The sequence below is a fragment of the Cryptotermes secundus genome, unplaced genomic scaffold (genome assembly GCF_002891405.2).
Source record: "Cryptotermes secundus unplaced genomic scaffold, Csec_1.0 scaffold542, whole genome shotgun sequence".
NCBI classification, from domain to species: Eukaryota; Metazoa; Arthropoda; class Insecta; order Blattodea; family Kalotermitidae; genus Cryptotermes; species Cryptotermes secundus.
Window position 1 is genome coordinate 185,447 of NW_019724590.1, and position 15,157 is coordinate 200,603.

Genomic DNA, 15,157 nt, shown 5'->3' on the forward strand with positions numbered 1-15,157 from the left:
AAAACCACTCAAACACTTGAGTTTTCCCCATAGCATCGTCCTTGTACGCCGTTTTTAACATTTCAAGAGTTTCTGTTCCACTTTTCCCGAGCAAAAAGCAGAATTTCACCGCCGCACGCTGTTCATGAAAATCAGCCACTGCAAAAACGACAATCACACAAAACAGTTGTCACTATAAACTCTGCCGAAACTAGTCCTTACCTTCTGAAGCAACGGTAGTCAGCTTATCGACTGAGGAATGTTAGCTCTGTGCGCTCATAGCGACAAAATGTGGTACTACAAAAGCTCTGCCCACAAAAAAATTAGTTCGGTTTCTTTTGGGTACCCCATCTTATTAACCACATACCACCTACTGAGTCATTTTGGTCAACATTAGTTTAGGTCCATCTGAATTTATTTTATTTTATGTAAGTACATGTTTGTATCTGTTATTTTAAGTGTGTTTGGGTTAATGTAGGGGGTATGCGGTAGCATAGTTCGTTGTGGCACTATGCTACACGGTGGAAGGTCACAGGTTCAAGTCCCAATGAGGTGGATTTTTTTAAATTCACCAAATCCTTTCAGCTGCACTGTGGCCCTGGGGTTGACTCAGCCTCTAACAGAAATGAGTGCCAAGAATCTTCCTGGGTGGTAAAGGGCAGTCGGTGTGTAAGGCTGACAATCTTACCGCCATCTGTGAGCTGATTGTCTAGAAGATGTGGGAGCCTAAACCTCTCACAACCCTATGGGCCTTCATGGCCTGTTACAGGGATACCTTTACTCTACTTTACCTTACTTAGTTTAATGTAGCTTAGATTCTCTTTTCTTCTTTTTTTTCCCCCCCTCTCCATCTCTTGCACTGCCTTGCTCTTTTTCTTCTTTTGACACATGCATTTTTATATGCGTTACATGTTGACTTCTAATGGTGTTTACTGACATTCTGCGGATAATATGGCTTGGTGAAGGAGAATAAAGTTCACTAGCCCAGCTCCTAGGAACAAACCTGAATGTGAGGCTTTGCTTTGGAATACTGAATGCAATAACTGTACTTGTGCTCGTGCTGATTACTTTCAATTGGTGCTTTATGTGAGAATATTTCATTGAGCCCAGGTCTGAGGATGATGTGAACTCTAGTGTTCAGGTATCAGACAAAGTACTATTGAGTAGATGCTAACTTCACTTCACTGCTGCCCTTCCCGCTGTACCTGTGTCCACACCTGTCTCATCATGCTGTGTGAGTGATTGAATCTTCAGTGGTTCTTTTTTAAGAGCACAAATTATGTGGCATTGAATGGTAGGGTAATTGTGAATCACCTTTGAAAGACGTGGGTCACATTATGCATTGCCTGTTTTAAGGTTTTGTCCCAGCATTATCCTGACGGAACTGAGGAAAGCCATAACAATTTCTGCTAAGGTAGCCAGCACGTAGACTAAGATTAGAAAAAATGGGTACACAGTTACAATTTTATTGGTGAACTAATATTAGCTCTTTCATATGGGACTTTCACATTTATTTGCTTTAAATTTGCTATTGTATGAGGGTGCTTTATTTATAGAGCAGGTTGTTTGTTTTGTTAATGTTCAAGGCTTTTATTAAAAGGATACATAATTCAAATCTTGGCCAGGACATGGGCTATTTGACCAAGGTTCCTCTAGACAATTGTCAGGATACAACCTTTATTATGCCACGACTGCTTCTTTCCAAAGGCATTCCAGTACATCATTCACTAACATCCCACCATTTGATGCTGTATTGATAGCATTTTAAAATGAACCTTAAAAAACAGAATGTAATTGGGCACAGCTTTACAACATTGTAACCATGCTTGTAGTTTTATTAGCTCCATTCCATCTTCGCAGCACTGGTCACAGTATTTGTATTCTGCTTCTATTTACTCATACTAGACCTGATACATACTTAATGTGAGTGAACTACATCAGTTGTCCTAACCTAACCCAATTTGTCACTGAGTACTGAGCAAAATAGTTGAACCTAAGAAAAATGAAGACAGTATGAACAAATTAACATTGGATCATAAAGCTACAGAGTAAAACGTGTAGCACCAAAATATGATGTCTCAGGGGACTGGAAAATCATGAAACATCCCCAGGTAGCCAGTCTCCAAGATGAGATTTGACCCAAGCATCGTGCTAGCCACTGCACTGTGACATTAATTTTTATTTTGTTACTGATTTGAATTGAGGAGCCAGGATATTGTAGTTGGCATAGCAACTGGCTATGGGCTGGATGACCAAGGGGTCGGAATTCAAGTCCTGGTAAGGTCAAGAATTTTCTCTTCTCCACGTCATCCAGACCAGCTCTGGGGCCCACCAAGCCTCCTATCCAGTGGGTACTGGGAGCTTTTTCCCTGGGTGTAAAGTGACAGGGTCATGAGGCTGACCACTCATCTCCAGTTAGTGCCATGGTCAAGAAAATGTGGATCTATACATCCACTTCCCCATACACCTTCATGGCATAGTGCTTAATTAGTTAAGCACAGGGAAAATTTTACCTTTTTACCTTTTACTGAGTTGAATTATAGGTGTATTGTAATTGTGCTTGAGATAATCATTAAAGTTGATTTGTCTCATTGCAGGTCCTGCAGTATAAGCAGCGATGTGCAGAACTAGAGGGCCAAATGGCAGAAGGTTTAGCAGGGTCTGAGTCTCCGATTAGAGCAATGGCTGGCTCAGCTCCTTCCTCACTTGAAATAAGAGAGGGCAGGATCCATGATCTTGACACTGCACTGAGAAGACTGGATGAGGAGCGCAAGAAGTAATAAACAACTAGAAACATAAAATTATATGGCAGTGTAATTCTCATAAATGTACATATTCCCCAGAATACAGCAGAATGCTGTAGTGCATGATCCAGCTGGAAGTTTAATTTGTTCATTTGTTGTGTTTTTCACAGATGTGAAAAGATGATGCAAGTAAATGCAGCCCTTCGTGATCAGTTGGAAGAATCGCACCAAACCAATGATGCTCTCACATCAGACTTGCAGAAGCTCACTAATGACTGGGAACAGTTGCGAGAGGAAATGTTGATTAAGGAGGACGAATGGAAAGAAGAAGAGCAGGTAAAGTTAGTGCCTCGTAACTTTAGCCTTGTGGAAAGGTAAACGCTGTTGTGGAGCACACAAAGCTGTACGCTTGCTGTGGCGATGTTCAGAGCTACTCCCCAAGCAGAAAACATTGTCTATGGAGTCCAGGAGTAGGTACACAACGTACTATACACCTGACCACAATCCAAGATGCTACATTCCAAACTGGTAGTACCCACGCTGACGTAAGCTGATAAGTCTGCTCCCCAGCTCCATGAAAGATGGTATGACCCCTCTACCATGGCTAGAGTTCCAAGAAACTAACAGTACTGTGCTCTTTACACTAACTAACTAATTATCATTTTTAGATTGTAAGTATTTCATCTATAATGCAACAATATCAACCTTTTATAAAAGACACTAAATATATTTAATACACCAAAAGTGTCTGTTAAAAATTTACATGTCTTTAACTATATACATTCATTCCTTTGTTGCTACAAGTTTCGGCCACACATGGGCCATCATCATCATCATCACCATCACCATCATCACCATCATCACCATCATCATCATCATCATCATCATCATCACTGGCACAACAGCCCTTTGTGAGCCCTGGCCTTCCTCAGGATTGCTTGCCATTCTTCTCCATTCGATGCTACATTCCTCCAGTTCTTTACACCCATCTTCCCATCTTAATCTTGGTCTTTCCACTCTCCTATTTCCTTCTTGTTTAGTATTAAACATTTTCTTAATCATTCCATTCTCGCTGGCACGTATTATGTGTCCAGCCCAGTCAAGCCTTTTCACCTTTATAAATCCAGTAATGTCTGGTTCATTAAATAGTTTGTATAGCTCATGGTTATACCTCTTCTTCCATATTCCATTTTATTCCACTTGTCCAAAGATATATCTCAAGATCCTCCTTTCAAATATACTTAACAGTCTTTCATCCGATCTTGATAGTGGCCAGGTCTCAGAGGCATAAGGTAGCACTGATTTTATAAGTACTTTATACATCATAGTTTTGGTTTTCCTGGGTATTAATTGGGATTTCAGGTGTTTCCTAAGGCCATGGAGACATTTATTTCCTGCAAGTACACGCTTTTTTATTTCATCACATATATTATTTTTACAGTTAACTTCTGATCCAAGGTAAGTGAAACTACATAAACCTCAAATTTATATCAGCCAATTTCAATATATGTAGGTCCATTAGCACAGTCTTTCTTGGTTACCAGCATGTACTTTGTTTTATTTTGGTTAATTTGTAGATTCATCTTTTTTGCTGCTCTTTCCAAATTAAGAAAAGCTTCTTTCATAGCTATGGGCCATCATCAGGCAACACTTATTATTGGGGAGACCACTGCACTGTACACTTTGTCTTCTGTGCCCTTAGGCACGTCATTGTTTTGTTGTTAATTTCTTTCATAGGGTATTTCCATTGTATATTTTTGGCAGCTATTTCAGTCTTTTTGCTTTTGTTGTGTATGCTTCAATGCTGTCTTCTCTTATACAAGGAAAGACAGACTAAAGCATACACAACAAAAAATAAATAATGTCTTCATGTTAAATATGCATTCGCAGATAAGCATTACTGGATGCATCTTATGTTTTACCAGAACATGTGCTTTACTAAATCAAATAGCAACCAAAAATCATTTCACTTTTTACCTCCCCCCTTTTGGAACAACAGCTGTTTTGCACCAGCCCCTTCAATTTTCTATCTTTGTTTGATGAACTAGGAGAACTGTACACGATGCATTTATAGTATCCCTAGTCTAACATATTATTGAAGGCCCTGAAAAGATATTAAATGTATTCATTTTGAGTGACTGCCTTGCTAACATATTCCTTCTTGGGCATTTAAGTGCCAGTTTCTTCCTGTTGGCCAATATTACGCTGACATTACACAAGTTTATAGTCCATTTTTTATCTTATTTATTTACATTCATTTCTCATATACGTGAATTTTACATATTCACCATTTGGCATTTGATTCCCAGTTTGAACCTGTAAGCAAATACTGTGGCAACACTGAAGAAGTTTATATTCCTTTACAGTCATGTTTTTTCTTCTGGGGTCACATGTTTTTGAACTGAACACAAACAGGTTACAAAACTTAGGTGACTGTGAAAATTTGTTTATTTTAGGCTTTCAACGATTACTACACAATGGAGCATAACAGACTTCTTAATATCTGGCGAGATGTTGTTTCTGTCAAGAGGATATTTGCTGAAATGAAATCAGCAACAGAGAGAGATCTGTCTAAACTGAACTCTGAAATGTCGTCAGCAACTCGAGAAATGACCAATGTTTGCAGCGAGATATTTAATGTGACAAGGACAGCTAGCAAGACAGAGGTGAGCAGTTTCTTTTTGTGAAACATACCAATGCTGATCTGTTAACTGAGGACTCAGACATTGCTTGAAACTTGTATTCCGTTTGGTATGCCTGTATTGTGAAAGATGCTTGTGCATAACCATATTTTTTTCTAATGCATCTTCATGCAGAATATTAATCAGTTTACTGGTATCATATCATACACAGTGTTTCTGTGGATTAAACCTGAAAGCCATCTGTCTAAAAATAAATTGAATTCACAACAATGAATACCGGCTTTGTATGTTTGACATGGTTATTTTAGCATCCTTCATCTAATGCAGCATCTGCCATTAGGCAGTATATAACAGTTGGCTGACATGTCATTAATTAAATCTTATCTCATGAGCCTTGTAGTTACTGCTCTTGAGGTGTTGACTACAAAGCATTAATACAATATTACGAATAGCAGGACAGTGTTAACATACATTCTTTGAAGGATGCATACATATTCATGACAATTGTAGAAAAAAAAAAAGTAAAGCTGTCCCTGTAACAGGCCATGGAGGCCCATAGGATTGTGGGGGGTTGAGGCTCCCACATTTTCTAGACAGTTGGCTCACAGATGTTGGTGAGATTGTCAGCCATACTCACCATCTGTCCTTTACCCCCCAGAAAGATTCCTGCTACTCATTTCTGTTAGAGACTGAGTCAACCCCAGTTAGAAGGATTCAGTCAACTGAAAAATCAAAGGAAACAAACCCACCACCTTCCAGCTTGTAGCATAACGTGTTCTAGCCGCACAATGGCCCATATGTTAACTGAACCTCTAACAGAAACGAGTACCAGGAATCTTCCTGGGGGTAAAGGGTGGCCAGCGCATAAGGCTGACAACCTCGCTGCCATCTGTGAGCTGATTGGGAAATGTGGGAGCCTTGACCTCTCACAACCCTGTGGGCCTCCATGGCCCATTACAGGGATAGCTTTACTTTTTAACTCTTTCGGTGTTTCTCAGAGGTTATGCTTTGTTGTTCAAAATGCACACAAGATACATGTGATATAATGCAAATAATCTCGGAAATTTCCAAATTCCATATTATCACTAAGAGTCCAGTAACATTTCTTGGCTTTGTAGATTGTCAGTGTAATTTACTCCTGGACTTTTATGTTTGATGATATTTTACTTCGATGTTCATAATGATTTTAGGGTCGACAGCAGCTGCAGCTTGAACAGGAAGCAGCAGACTTGAAATCGCAGATTAATTCCCTTCAAGGTCAGCATGAGGCAACTCTGTTTGAAGTGAAGCAAAAAGAAGAGAGAATTCAACACCTGCTGAGAGAAATTCAGAATCTGGTTGGTATTACATCCATTATATTACACAGAACAAAATATAGTTTGGAAGTGTAAACATACACATGTGGTTTGTCAGTGCACCATTGGATACTGAGAGCTATCAGTAAAGTTATTAGTAGGTCACACCATAGCTCAAGTGGTTAGTTGCTGGCTCTCCACCGCGGTGGCCCGGGTTTGATCCCAGGTCTGGTCAAGTGGGATTTGTGGTGGACAAAGTGGCGCTGGGGTGGGTTTTCTCCTAGTACTTCGGTTTCCCCTACCAATCTTCATTCCACCAAATTCTCCATCATCATAATCACCTGGGGCAGTTACAATAGGCCAATCAGTGGCTGCCATGCCGAGTGGCCCAGCTGGAGTCCACTCCCCACTAAGCGAAAAGTTATTAGTAAAGAATATCCACAAAATTCCTGTAATTCCAAGTCAGATATGCATGTGGTGTGATATGAATTGAATTTGTATGCAGTAGGATCCATCCCATTTCAGACTTGTTTTGATTGAGTTGAAAACTTAGTGTTGAGACATTTGGTTCATAATGGTATGAAATTTTTAAGATTTCACAGCTGATTGTGTAAGAAGACTTTATTGTTTATAATGACTTCAAAAGGAATATAAATACATCCAGGTCAGATAGCGCTGAAATACTGGCCTCCTATTTGTTACCATCTGGGTTTGTCACCTTGAACACAGTTCATGTAATATCTGATCTTTGCAGCATAATAACAGACAGCGAAGAAATCTCACATAATGAAGCATGTGTTAGCACAGTGAGAAGTGTTTTAGTCAATTAGGACACTGGTAGTTAGTTCTGATAAGTGCCCAGCTTCACCATGGATGAAATGCTCAAGTACAGATTTTGGAAACTTTTCCCATGAGAAATATTTGAAAGGAATGTTCTTGTATTGGTGAAGTGTTTTAAATGTTGACGGTTCTAATGTCAGAATGATAAACATGAAATTGTCAAAAGGACTTATAATGCCCACCTCATATGCTTCAGTCTGTGTCATGAGACTAGTAATAATTATAAATTAATAATAACATAATTTTATAATATTGTGATGTGTTGCGCTATGGATGACGGCCCTCCCCCCCACCCCCCGCCAGCCGTGAAGCACCGAGCGGAGCTGAAGTTAGCCGAGTCCCAGCATATTTGTTGCTATGCAACGCGAGTCAACAGCGGTGACGTAACACGGGACGCCACAGTTACTACGTAGTGGTAAACAACTCCCAACAGTGTTGCTAGGCTATTGGCAAACATGGCGGTAGACAGCAGTGGTTGCGAGCGACAACGGTAATAACAGTGGTAGCTATTACATGGCTGTTTTCTGTGTTGTCCGGAACGGGGCTAAATAAGGAGCAGTGAAGACTATTCAAGACAGTTCTCAATCTAGCCAGCGGAGAGTAACGAGTTAGCCAGCAACCAGTCAGTTGTATTCTGGCATTTGCAGTCTAGTATTTGTGATACTGCAGATAGCAGTAATTGTGAATCTGTAAATTGTGTGATTGTAAGAGCGAATGTGGAATAAAATTCGCTATATCCACTAAGGCGTGAAGTTATTTGTCACGTTATACACCGAACACATGACAATATAATTATGGGCATAAATTCCGTTAGTATTTATTCCCGTTATATTAAATTTCTGAGATACAATCTATGAAGTTTTCACAATTTTCAAGTTTGTAATTGTTACCTTTTGAACATATTTTGTATATAATTTATAAATATGTTTATGATTTAATTATATAAAACAGTTCAAATGGCTTTTTATTGCACCCAGTTTCTCTGAGATCCATTTTGGTATTATCCTCCCATCTGTGCATTGATATCCAAAGTTCTCTCTTCTGTTCAGGTTTCTGGACTAAAATTTTGTATGCCTTTCTCATTTCCATCATGTTTGCTGCATGCCTCACCCATGTGATCATACTTTATTTGATCACCCAAATATAAGAGACTCCTGACATTTCAAATTCCAGATGTTTCTTCTGTTGTTTGTTGCTTATGTTGTTTGAAAGAATCCGTCCAATTATGAAGACTTTTTACGATAGTGCATAACTTGCTAATTTTCTTATAGCGATGGGTAAATAGCCCCCTGTTCAGTGCCCATCCTGGAGGACTACCACTTATCATCTGTCTTTAAGTGCTTATTCAACATTTGCAGCTACCCACATATCTGGAGAAAATTTCCTCTGCCATCTGAGAATGCCCCATGCTGTGGTGACAAGGGACTGACGCAACAGGGGATTTTATGCTGTGTATCTTATTAAGTTAAATCAGTCATCATCTTAACTCCCAAGCCAGTCAGTGAGTAAGGATTTTCCTTGTATGAAAGGACTGTGTCAGGGTGGAGTGGCTGAGTATTTCTGTATTGTGCTTATGCTTCTGTGCACTAAGTTTAGAAACTTTACAGGAAGAAAGATGTGGAGAGGCAGAACATGAAGTGGGACAAGTGATTCACATGCAGGAAGAAGTGGAGTTGTTGCAGAATGCTCTTCGTGACATCGCACATGCTGTGATCCAGGACGCAGAGAGTCGGGATGCTGAGCAGCCTCATGCAGCAACACACCTGCATCTTACTCCTGCTGGTCCGGTGCCTCAGCGGTCAGTATCTTCCTCATGGCAGTTTCATTTTGTACAAACCATGAAACCTTTTGGGCATGAAAAAAATGGCAGGACTGCTCACCAATCATGGCAAGTATAAATACACGTTTGTACTTGTTTGTAGTTTACAATGACAATGACTGTAACATCAGATGAACAGATGACAGTGTGTAAAACTGGAGTGAAAACAACACAGCACGCCACAAACAAACACAGGACGATACCAAGAATTACCTTCTCAAGAGAGACAGGCGGCACAAGTTCAGCCCCCATCAAGAAAGACAATAGGAAAAGGGACACGATCCTATTTGGTTTGTAAATTTTAACTTAAATAACAAAGTTTTAAAAACTTTAAAAATTTTAAATTACCAAGAAAGCTTCTGTAGTTGTGGAAAAGTTGGATTTTGTATATATTGTGCATTACCCATTGTATGTATATGTATTTTAACACTCAAAACACCCATTGTGAGAAGTTAGAAGCTCTAACTTCTAAGTTAGAAGTTTCTAAAAAAGTATCGATGTCCATCTGATGATGGTCTGTAGGGTGCTAAGTTTTCAAGTAGTAAAAACTTCAATAGCCACACTGGACAGAGTTGTTTTGTCTTTATCCTCATATCAATCTTTTTGGATTTCCAAAAGACTAAGAAGAAGACTCATTATTTAAAAGTTTCATAATTTATATTAAATCTGAATTTTATTGTGGTCTACAACTATTTTAAAAATATTTACTTATATGCTGGATATTTATTTCGATAGAAGTATAAATATTTTCTAACACTGCAGTGGTTTGTCATTCATGAGGTGAGCCTTGTTCTGACCAGTTTGTATGGGCAATAAATGATGAAGACTGAAACAATTTAAAATTAAAAAAAGAACATATTACAGAATATATGTATGTTCTAAATCAGAGTATCTTTTCAGTTTATATGATTATCTGCCAGACAGTAAGCTGCAGCTGTAAGTATAACTTTTATGTGAGTTGTTCCATAAGGAAATTCTTTTAACACATTTAGTTACTTAAGTACTTAATTACTCCTTTGGCTCTGTGGTGTTGTCCTCTATAGCATGTTCCCATTATTCTCCATTTTTTGCTTTTTCCCCTATTTCTCTTCTCTTTTAACTCACATAAGTCATTCTATACATCTTCCAGCCATCACAATCCATGCTTTCCTACTATTATTCTACCTCCTCAAAAATGTTCATAGCCACCCTTGTTCCATTCTAGTCGTATACCCTAACTATGCCAACCTACTTTTAATATCTGCTGCCATATCAGGAGTTTCATGTAATTCCCTCAGTTCTTGGTTAGTTCTGATCTCCATACCCCTTTCTCATACCCCATACACTTTCCTCAGAATGTTTCTTTCCCATGTACTGGTTCCCAGCAAGGACGAGAGATTTTTCTTTTCTCCACAGCATTCAGACAGGCTCTGAGGTCTACCCAGCCTCTTATTTAATGGGTGAAGGAGGCCCTTTTCCTTGGGGTAAAGTGGCTGAGGTGTGAAGCTGACTACTCACTTCCATCTGGTGCTGAGATTAAGAATACATGGCTCTATACCCTTGTTCTTCCATGGATCATCATGGCCTAATGCTTAATTACTTAAGCACAGGAACAGTTTCACTTTTCTGTATATACTTAACATAATTTTGTCCTTTTCTTTAAAACATTTGCTTTTTGGTAAAAGTACTGGGTTAACCATGTGATTGAAGATCCTTGTCTGGCATTTGCCATGGTAATGGATACTGAGAGTAGAAATAGCTATCAGATCCTGTACTAAGCCCAGTGGTTTCATGAAACCCAGTTTAGAGATTACTGCTGTTGTACACAATTCTAACATCATTTTCTCTATTCAGGTCACCAAAAAGAGCTTTGCGCACACCTACTTCTCCAGCTTTTGCAGAAAGTACTATCTCTGCTGTCCAAGCTGCACTACACAAATACCAGCTTCAAATTCATGAGTTGCAGGTTAGTTAGATGACTTCAGATCAATTCATTGATGTCTGTAAAATTCTCTTGCTTCTGGTCCTTAGGCTTTTGTGGCTGAAGCTTTAAGTACTGGGCCATGCCTAATGTTGAGGGTTTTCCATTTTTTCAGCCCCCCTCCAAACCTACCAATGAATCACCTTTTCCCAGCAATTGTGGAACTCCCTTTCCTGTCCATGTGGGCAGGAGGAGGTGACAGAAGAGGAGGAGGAAGAGGAAATATCCCTTTTTCCTGCCCACATGTGGTGAAGCGGGGGAGGAAAAGAAGAAGGAAGAAAAGAAAAGAAAAAAGCTAGAGAAGAAATCTTCCATTGTTTCATATCCTAAATGCAGGATCACAAAAATGTTTTTTCCCACCTACCTCAAGACAACCTGGTTACCAGCACATTTTTCATCTCATCTTTTCAATAACCACAATGACACTGTCTATTAGCATTCCACTCTTTTATTTGTCCAGTCATTGTTTCACCTCTGACACGCTGCCTAATGTGAGAGCTACTGAACCCCTCCCAATGTCATTAACCCTGAAGACCACAATTATAAGGTTTACCACAACATTGAGAAACCTTCAGAATTCAACATGACCAAGTCCTGAAGCCATTAATTCATATACTTGTTTGTTTTATAGCTACAACATGGCATGTAAATTGTGCTGTCATCATTCATGGCACTTGTCACTTAACTGGCAGAAGCTAATTTCTTTGAACAGACAGTTTTTCTTCAGTTCAGCTGTCCCAGCTCCTTTTGTGTTGAATGTCCACAAATGTCTGAAATGTTTGGGACTTATGAACTATTGAGCCACCTAAATAGTGTGATGGCTCACAAGGTTTCTCCATGAATTGTTGTTTTGTCTGAACTATTTTTCTATTCAGTGAATGTGAAACAAAATATTCTTAAAAATTTATTTTAATCTTTAAATGAATGTATCCCTGCTTGGCCAGTGTGATTCAAATAGCTATTCAGTATAGTGACTAGGTTAAGGACTGGACAGTTGGATAATCAGGGTTCATTTTACTGTGGGGAGAAGTGATTTTTGTTTTCCTCATTGTGTCATTTCACTGTGGGGCCCATGCAGCCTCCTGTCCAATGGATACTATTCCTTCTTTCCTTGGAGGTAAACGCTGGAGCATGAAGTGCTGAGGTGGAGCTATACCCCCATGCCCCTATACATCTCCATTATATGGTGTTTAATTAATTAAGCCCAGGGACAGTTTTAAATTCACTAAGACTTTGAGAGTGAACTGTTTTGAAGACCCAGAAATAAAATTTATCTAAGTTTGGTACATGAGTTTTTTTAGTTGAAATGTAGTTTCATGAAAAGTAGTTCACCGTATTATGTGGTATGTTTCAGAGAATCATCGTGGTTTGGATATTATGAAATCTCTTTGTCTGCTCCCTTTCTCCTTCATTCCTTTACTCTAATTAATTAGTTCTGTCTGGAGAATAAAGTTCAATAAGCACCAGAGTTGCTCCATCAGGTGAAGCTTCAGTCAAGCAAGGAACAGCTGATACTTTTCAAGAGACAGTGCGAGAATGCTGAAGACAGTCAGCAAACCCTGGAAACTAAAGTGGGGGAACTGACGGAGCAGCTTGATTCCTGTCGTTCCCGTTGCTCACAGCTGGTGCAGGAGAAGGATTTGCTGCAGAAATCTCTTGATTCTGTTCGGAGTGAGAAAAATGCTTTAGACAAAAACAGAATGGAAATCAATGCAATGGTTAGTATTTGGAGTCTGGTACTTTGAATACTAAAATCTGAGATGCAGTATAGAACATAAGTAGGATTGTGATGGTCACAGTGTTATTAGTTTGTCATGGTAATTGTCCTCATATATTATTTCATGATCTTAAGTAAATCAGTTGAGTGGAGCCCCAGAACTGCTACTTAAATGTAGGAGTTGTTTTAGAATTCTACTTAGCCATGCATACCTTTAGATTGAGGCAAATATGTACTCATCATCAGTCTCTGTTAAGTTTCTTGTGGTCACTATTTTTGGAGCCCAGAAAGTGAAACATTTTGTTTGTGGGCTAATGCTCTGTGTGTGCATGTGTTTGTGGAAGAGAGAGAAAGAAAAAAAAAGCATGCTTGCTTGCATCTATATAGCAGTAGAGCACTAAATCTGAATCACAAACTGTATTTCAAAAAGTCATGGAACTCACTGAAGGATTCCTATTGGTTCTGCACATTTCAAGATAAAATGAGTTCTCTGCTGATGTAATAAAAATGAAAATAATGTTTTTGGGTATCAGAACACAAGCTTTAAATTCATGACCCATCTGGGTGTGAACAGACTTGGTAAGGTGTTCTAGAACAAAATGCTGAGGAGAATATTGTGCCTAGGAAGATGAAGTAAGAGAAGGATGTTGAAAATAATGTAATGAGGAGCTGCCAATTTAAACTGTACATAATATTATTACAGTGATTAACTACAGGAGGATGCAATTTGTGGCACATGTAGCAAATGTTACAGAGAAATTATTGGTCAGAATACCTCAGGAGAAGAAAATACAGGAAGTTTAAGCATAGCTGGGAGGACAGTATTAAGATGGTTTTTTGAGAAAAAGGTCATAGGAGCAAGAACTGGTTGGAGCTGGCTCAGAGTACTGAAGTTATGGGTTCCATAAGAGCAGGGATTGTCTTGAGCAGCTGAATAACTGTGAACTTTGAATAGAAGTGGGGTAGTTAGTTAATCATTCAGTAATTTGCAATCTAAGCAGCCAATGGGATACCCAGGAAATAACTGGGGGAACATCAGAAGTGTCTTGAATCATAGTAATATTTTTTCGTAGTGAAATTTTACTTACACACTGATTTGGTAAAATGTAAACATATTCCGCAGGCCTTTTATCTCTGTAAATTTTATAATGTTGTGATGTCACTAGCAGAGAAGCCTCACCATGTTTGGGAATTTTGGTAGAGAGCAGCCACTTGAAAGTTTGAGAAGGGAAGAGAGAAATAACTTGAACATGGATCTTAGGGAACTGGGTTGTGAGGGTGGGAGGTGGATGGGGTCTGGCTCATGATCATGTCCTATAGAAGACGTAATATTAGGAGTGTTGAACTTTTGAATTTTATTAGCAGGGAGTTAGTGGTGAGTTTCGTTAGTTTAGTTGAGTTTGTTGGTTATAAAATTGTAAAACAGAATGTAAGATTGTAAATGCTGTTTTTATATACAGAAATGTGCAGTGTGTAATTTGAATGATTTTATGTATGCATATATGCATGTATGTATGTACTGTTTTGCAGATTGATGCACTGAATTCTGATTATGAGAAACTTCAAAAGGCAAATGCAAAACTACAGAAGGTGTCAGACAGTCTGGAAGATGAGAAACTGTTCTTACAGAGTGAACTCAACCGAACGACTAAAGATGCAGAAATCAGGTATATATAAGGAATATCAATATTAAAATTAAATAATTTAACTTTTTATATATACTAGAAGTTTTTTTTATGCATGGTGTACTGAAACATTGGTGGTAACTGTGATAAGTTCATATTGTCGCGTATCGGGCGTATATCGCGACAAATAACTTCACGCCGTATTTTATATAGCGAATTTTATTTCACATTCGCTCATACAATCACCAAAATTACAGATTTACGATTACTGCTATCTGCAGTATCACAATTAGTACACTCCAAATGCCACAATACAACTGACTGGTTGCTGGCTAACTCGGAACTAACTCGGAGGTAGCTCGCGTACTCACTCGGCGGTAGCTCCAGGACTAACTGACTGTCACAGTACAACTAACTGTGAATAGCCTTCGCTGCTCCTTATGTAGCCTTGATCGGACAATACGGAAAACGGCCACGTAATAGGCACCCTTGTTGCCTGGCGCTGTGTTGCTAGTAACGCTAGCGGAAGTAACCGC

At 39.0% G+C, this 15,157-nt stretch overlaps 1 protein-coding gene across 2 annotated transcripts in view; it reads left to right on the plus strand.

Annotated features, from left to right (window-relative positions):
- The window catches only part of LOC111862350 (rootletin), an 85,473-nt gene that overhangs the window by 15,170 nt on the left and 55,146 nt on the right, over window positions 1-15,157 (plus strand). The window contains exons 4-12 of one of the 2 annotated variants that reach the window (XM_033750631.1): window positions 2,577-2,755; window positions 2,894-3,059; window positions 5,180-5,389; window positions 6,556-6,702; window positions 9,108-9,298; window positions 10,220-10,255; window positions 11,153-11,264; window positions 12,761-12,997; window positions 14,527-14,663. In XM_033750631.1, the coding sequence (XP_033606522.1) occupies window positions 2,577-2,755; window positions 2,894-3,059; window positions 5,180-5,389; window positions 6,556-6,702; window positions 9,108-9,298; window positions 10,220-10,255; window positions 11,153-11,264; window positions 12,761-12,997; window positions 14,527-14,663 (1,415 nt within the window). The remainder of the gene's footprint in view (window positions 1-2,576; window positions 2,756-2,893; window positions 3,060-5,179; window positions 5,390-6,555; window positions 6,703-9,107; window positions 9,299-10,219; window positions 10,256-11,152; window positions 11,265-12,760; window positions 12,998-14,526; window positions 14,664-15,157) is intronic. The other variant, XM_023847659.2, reaches the window with a different exon arrangement.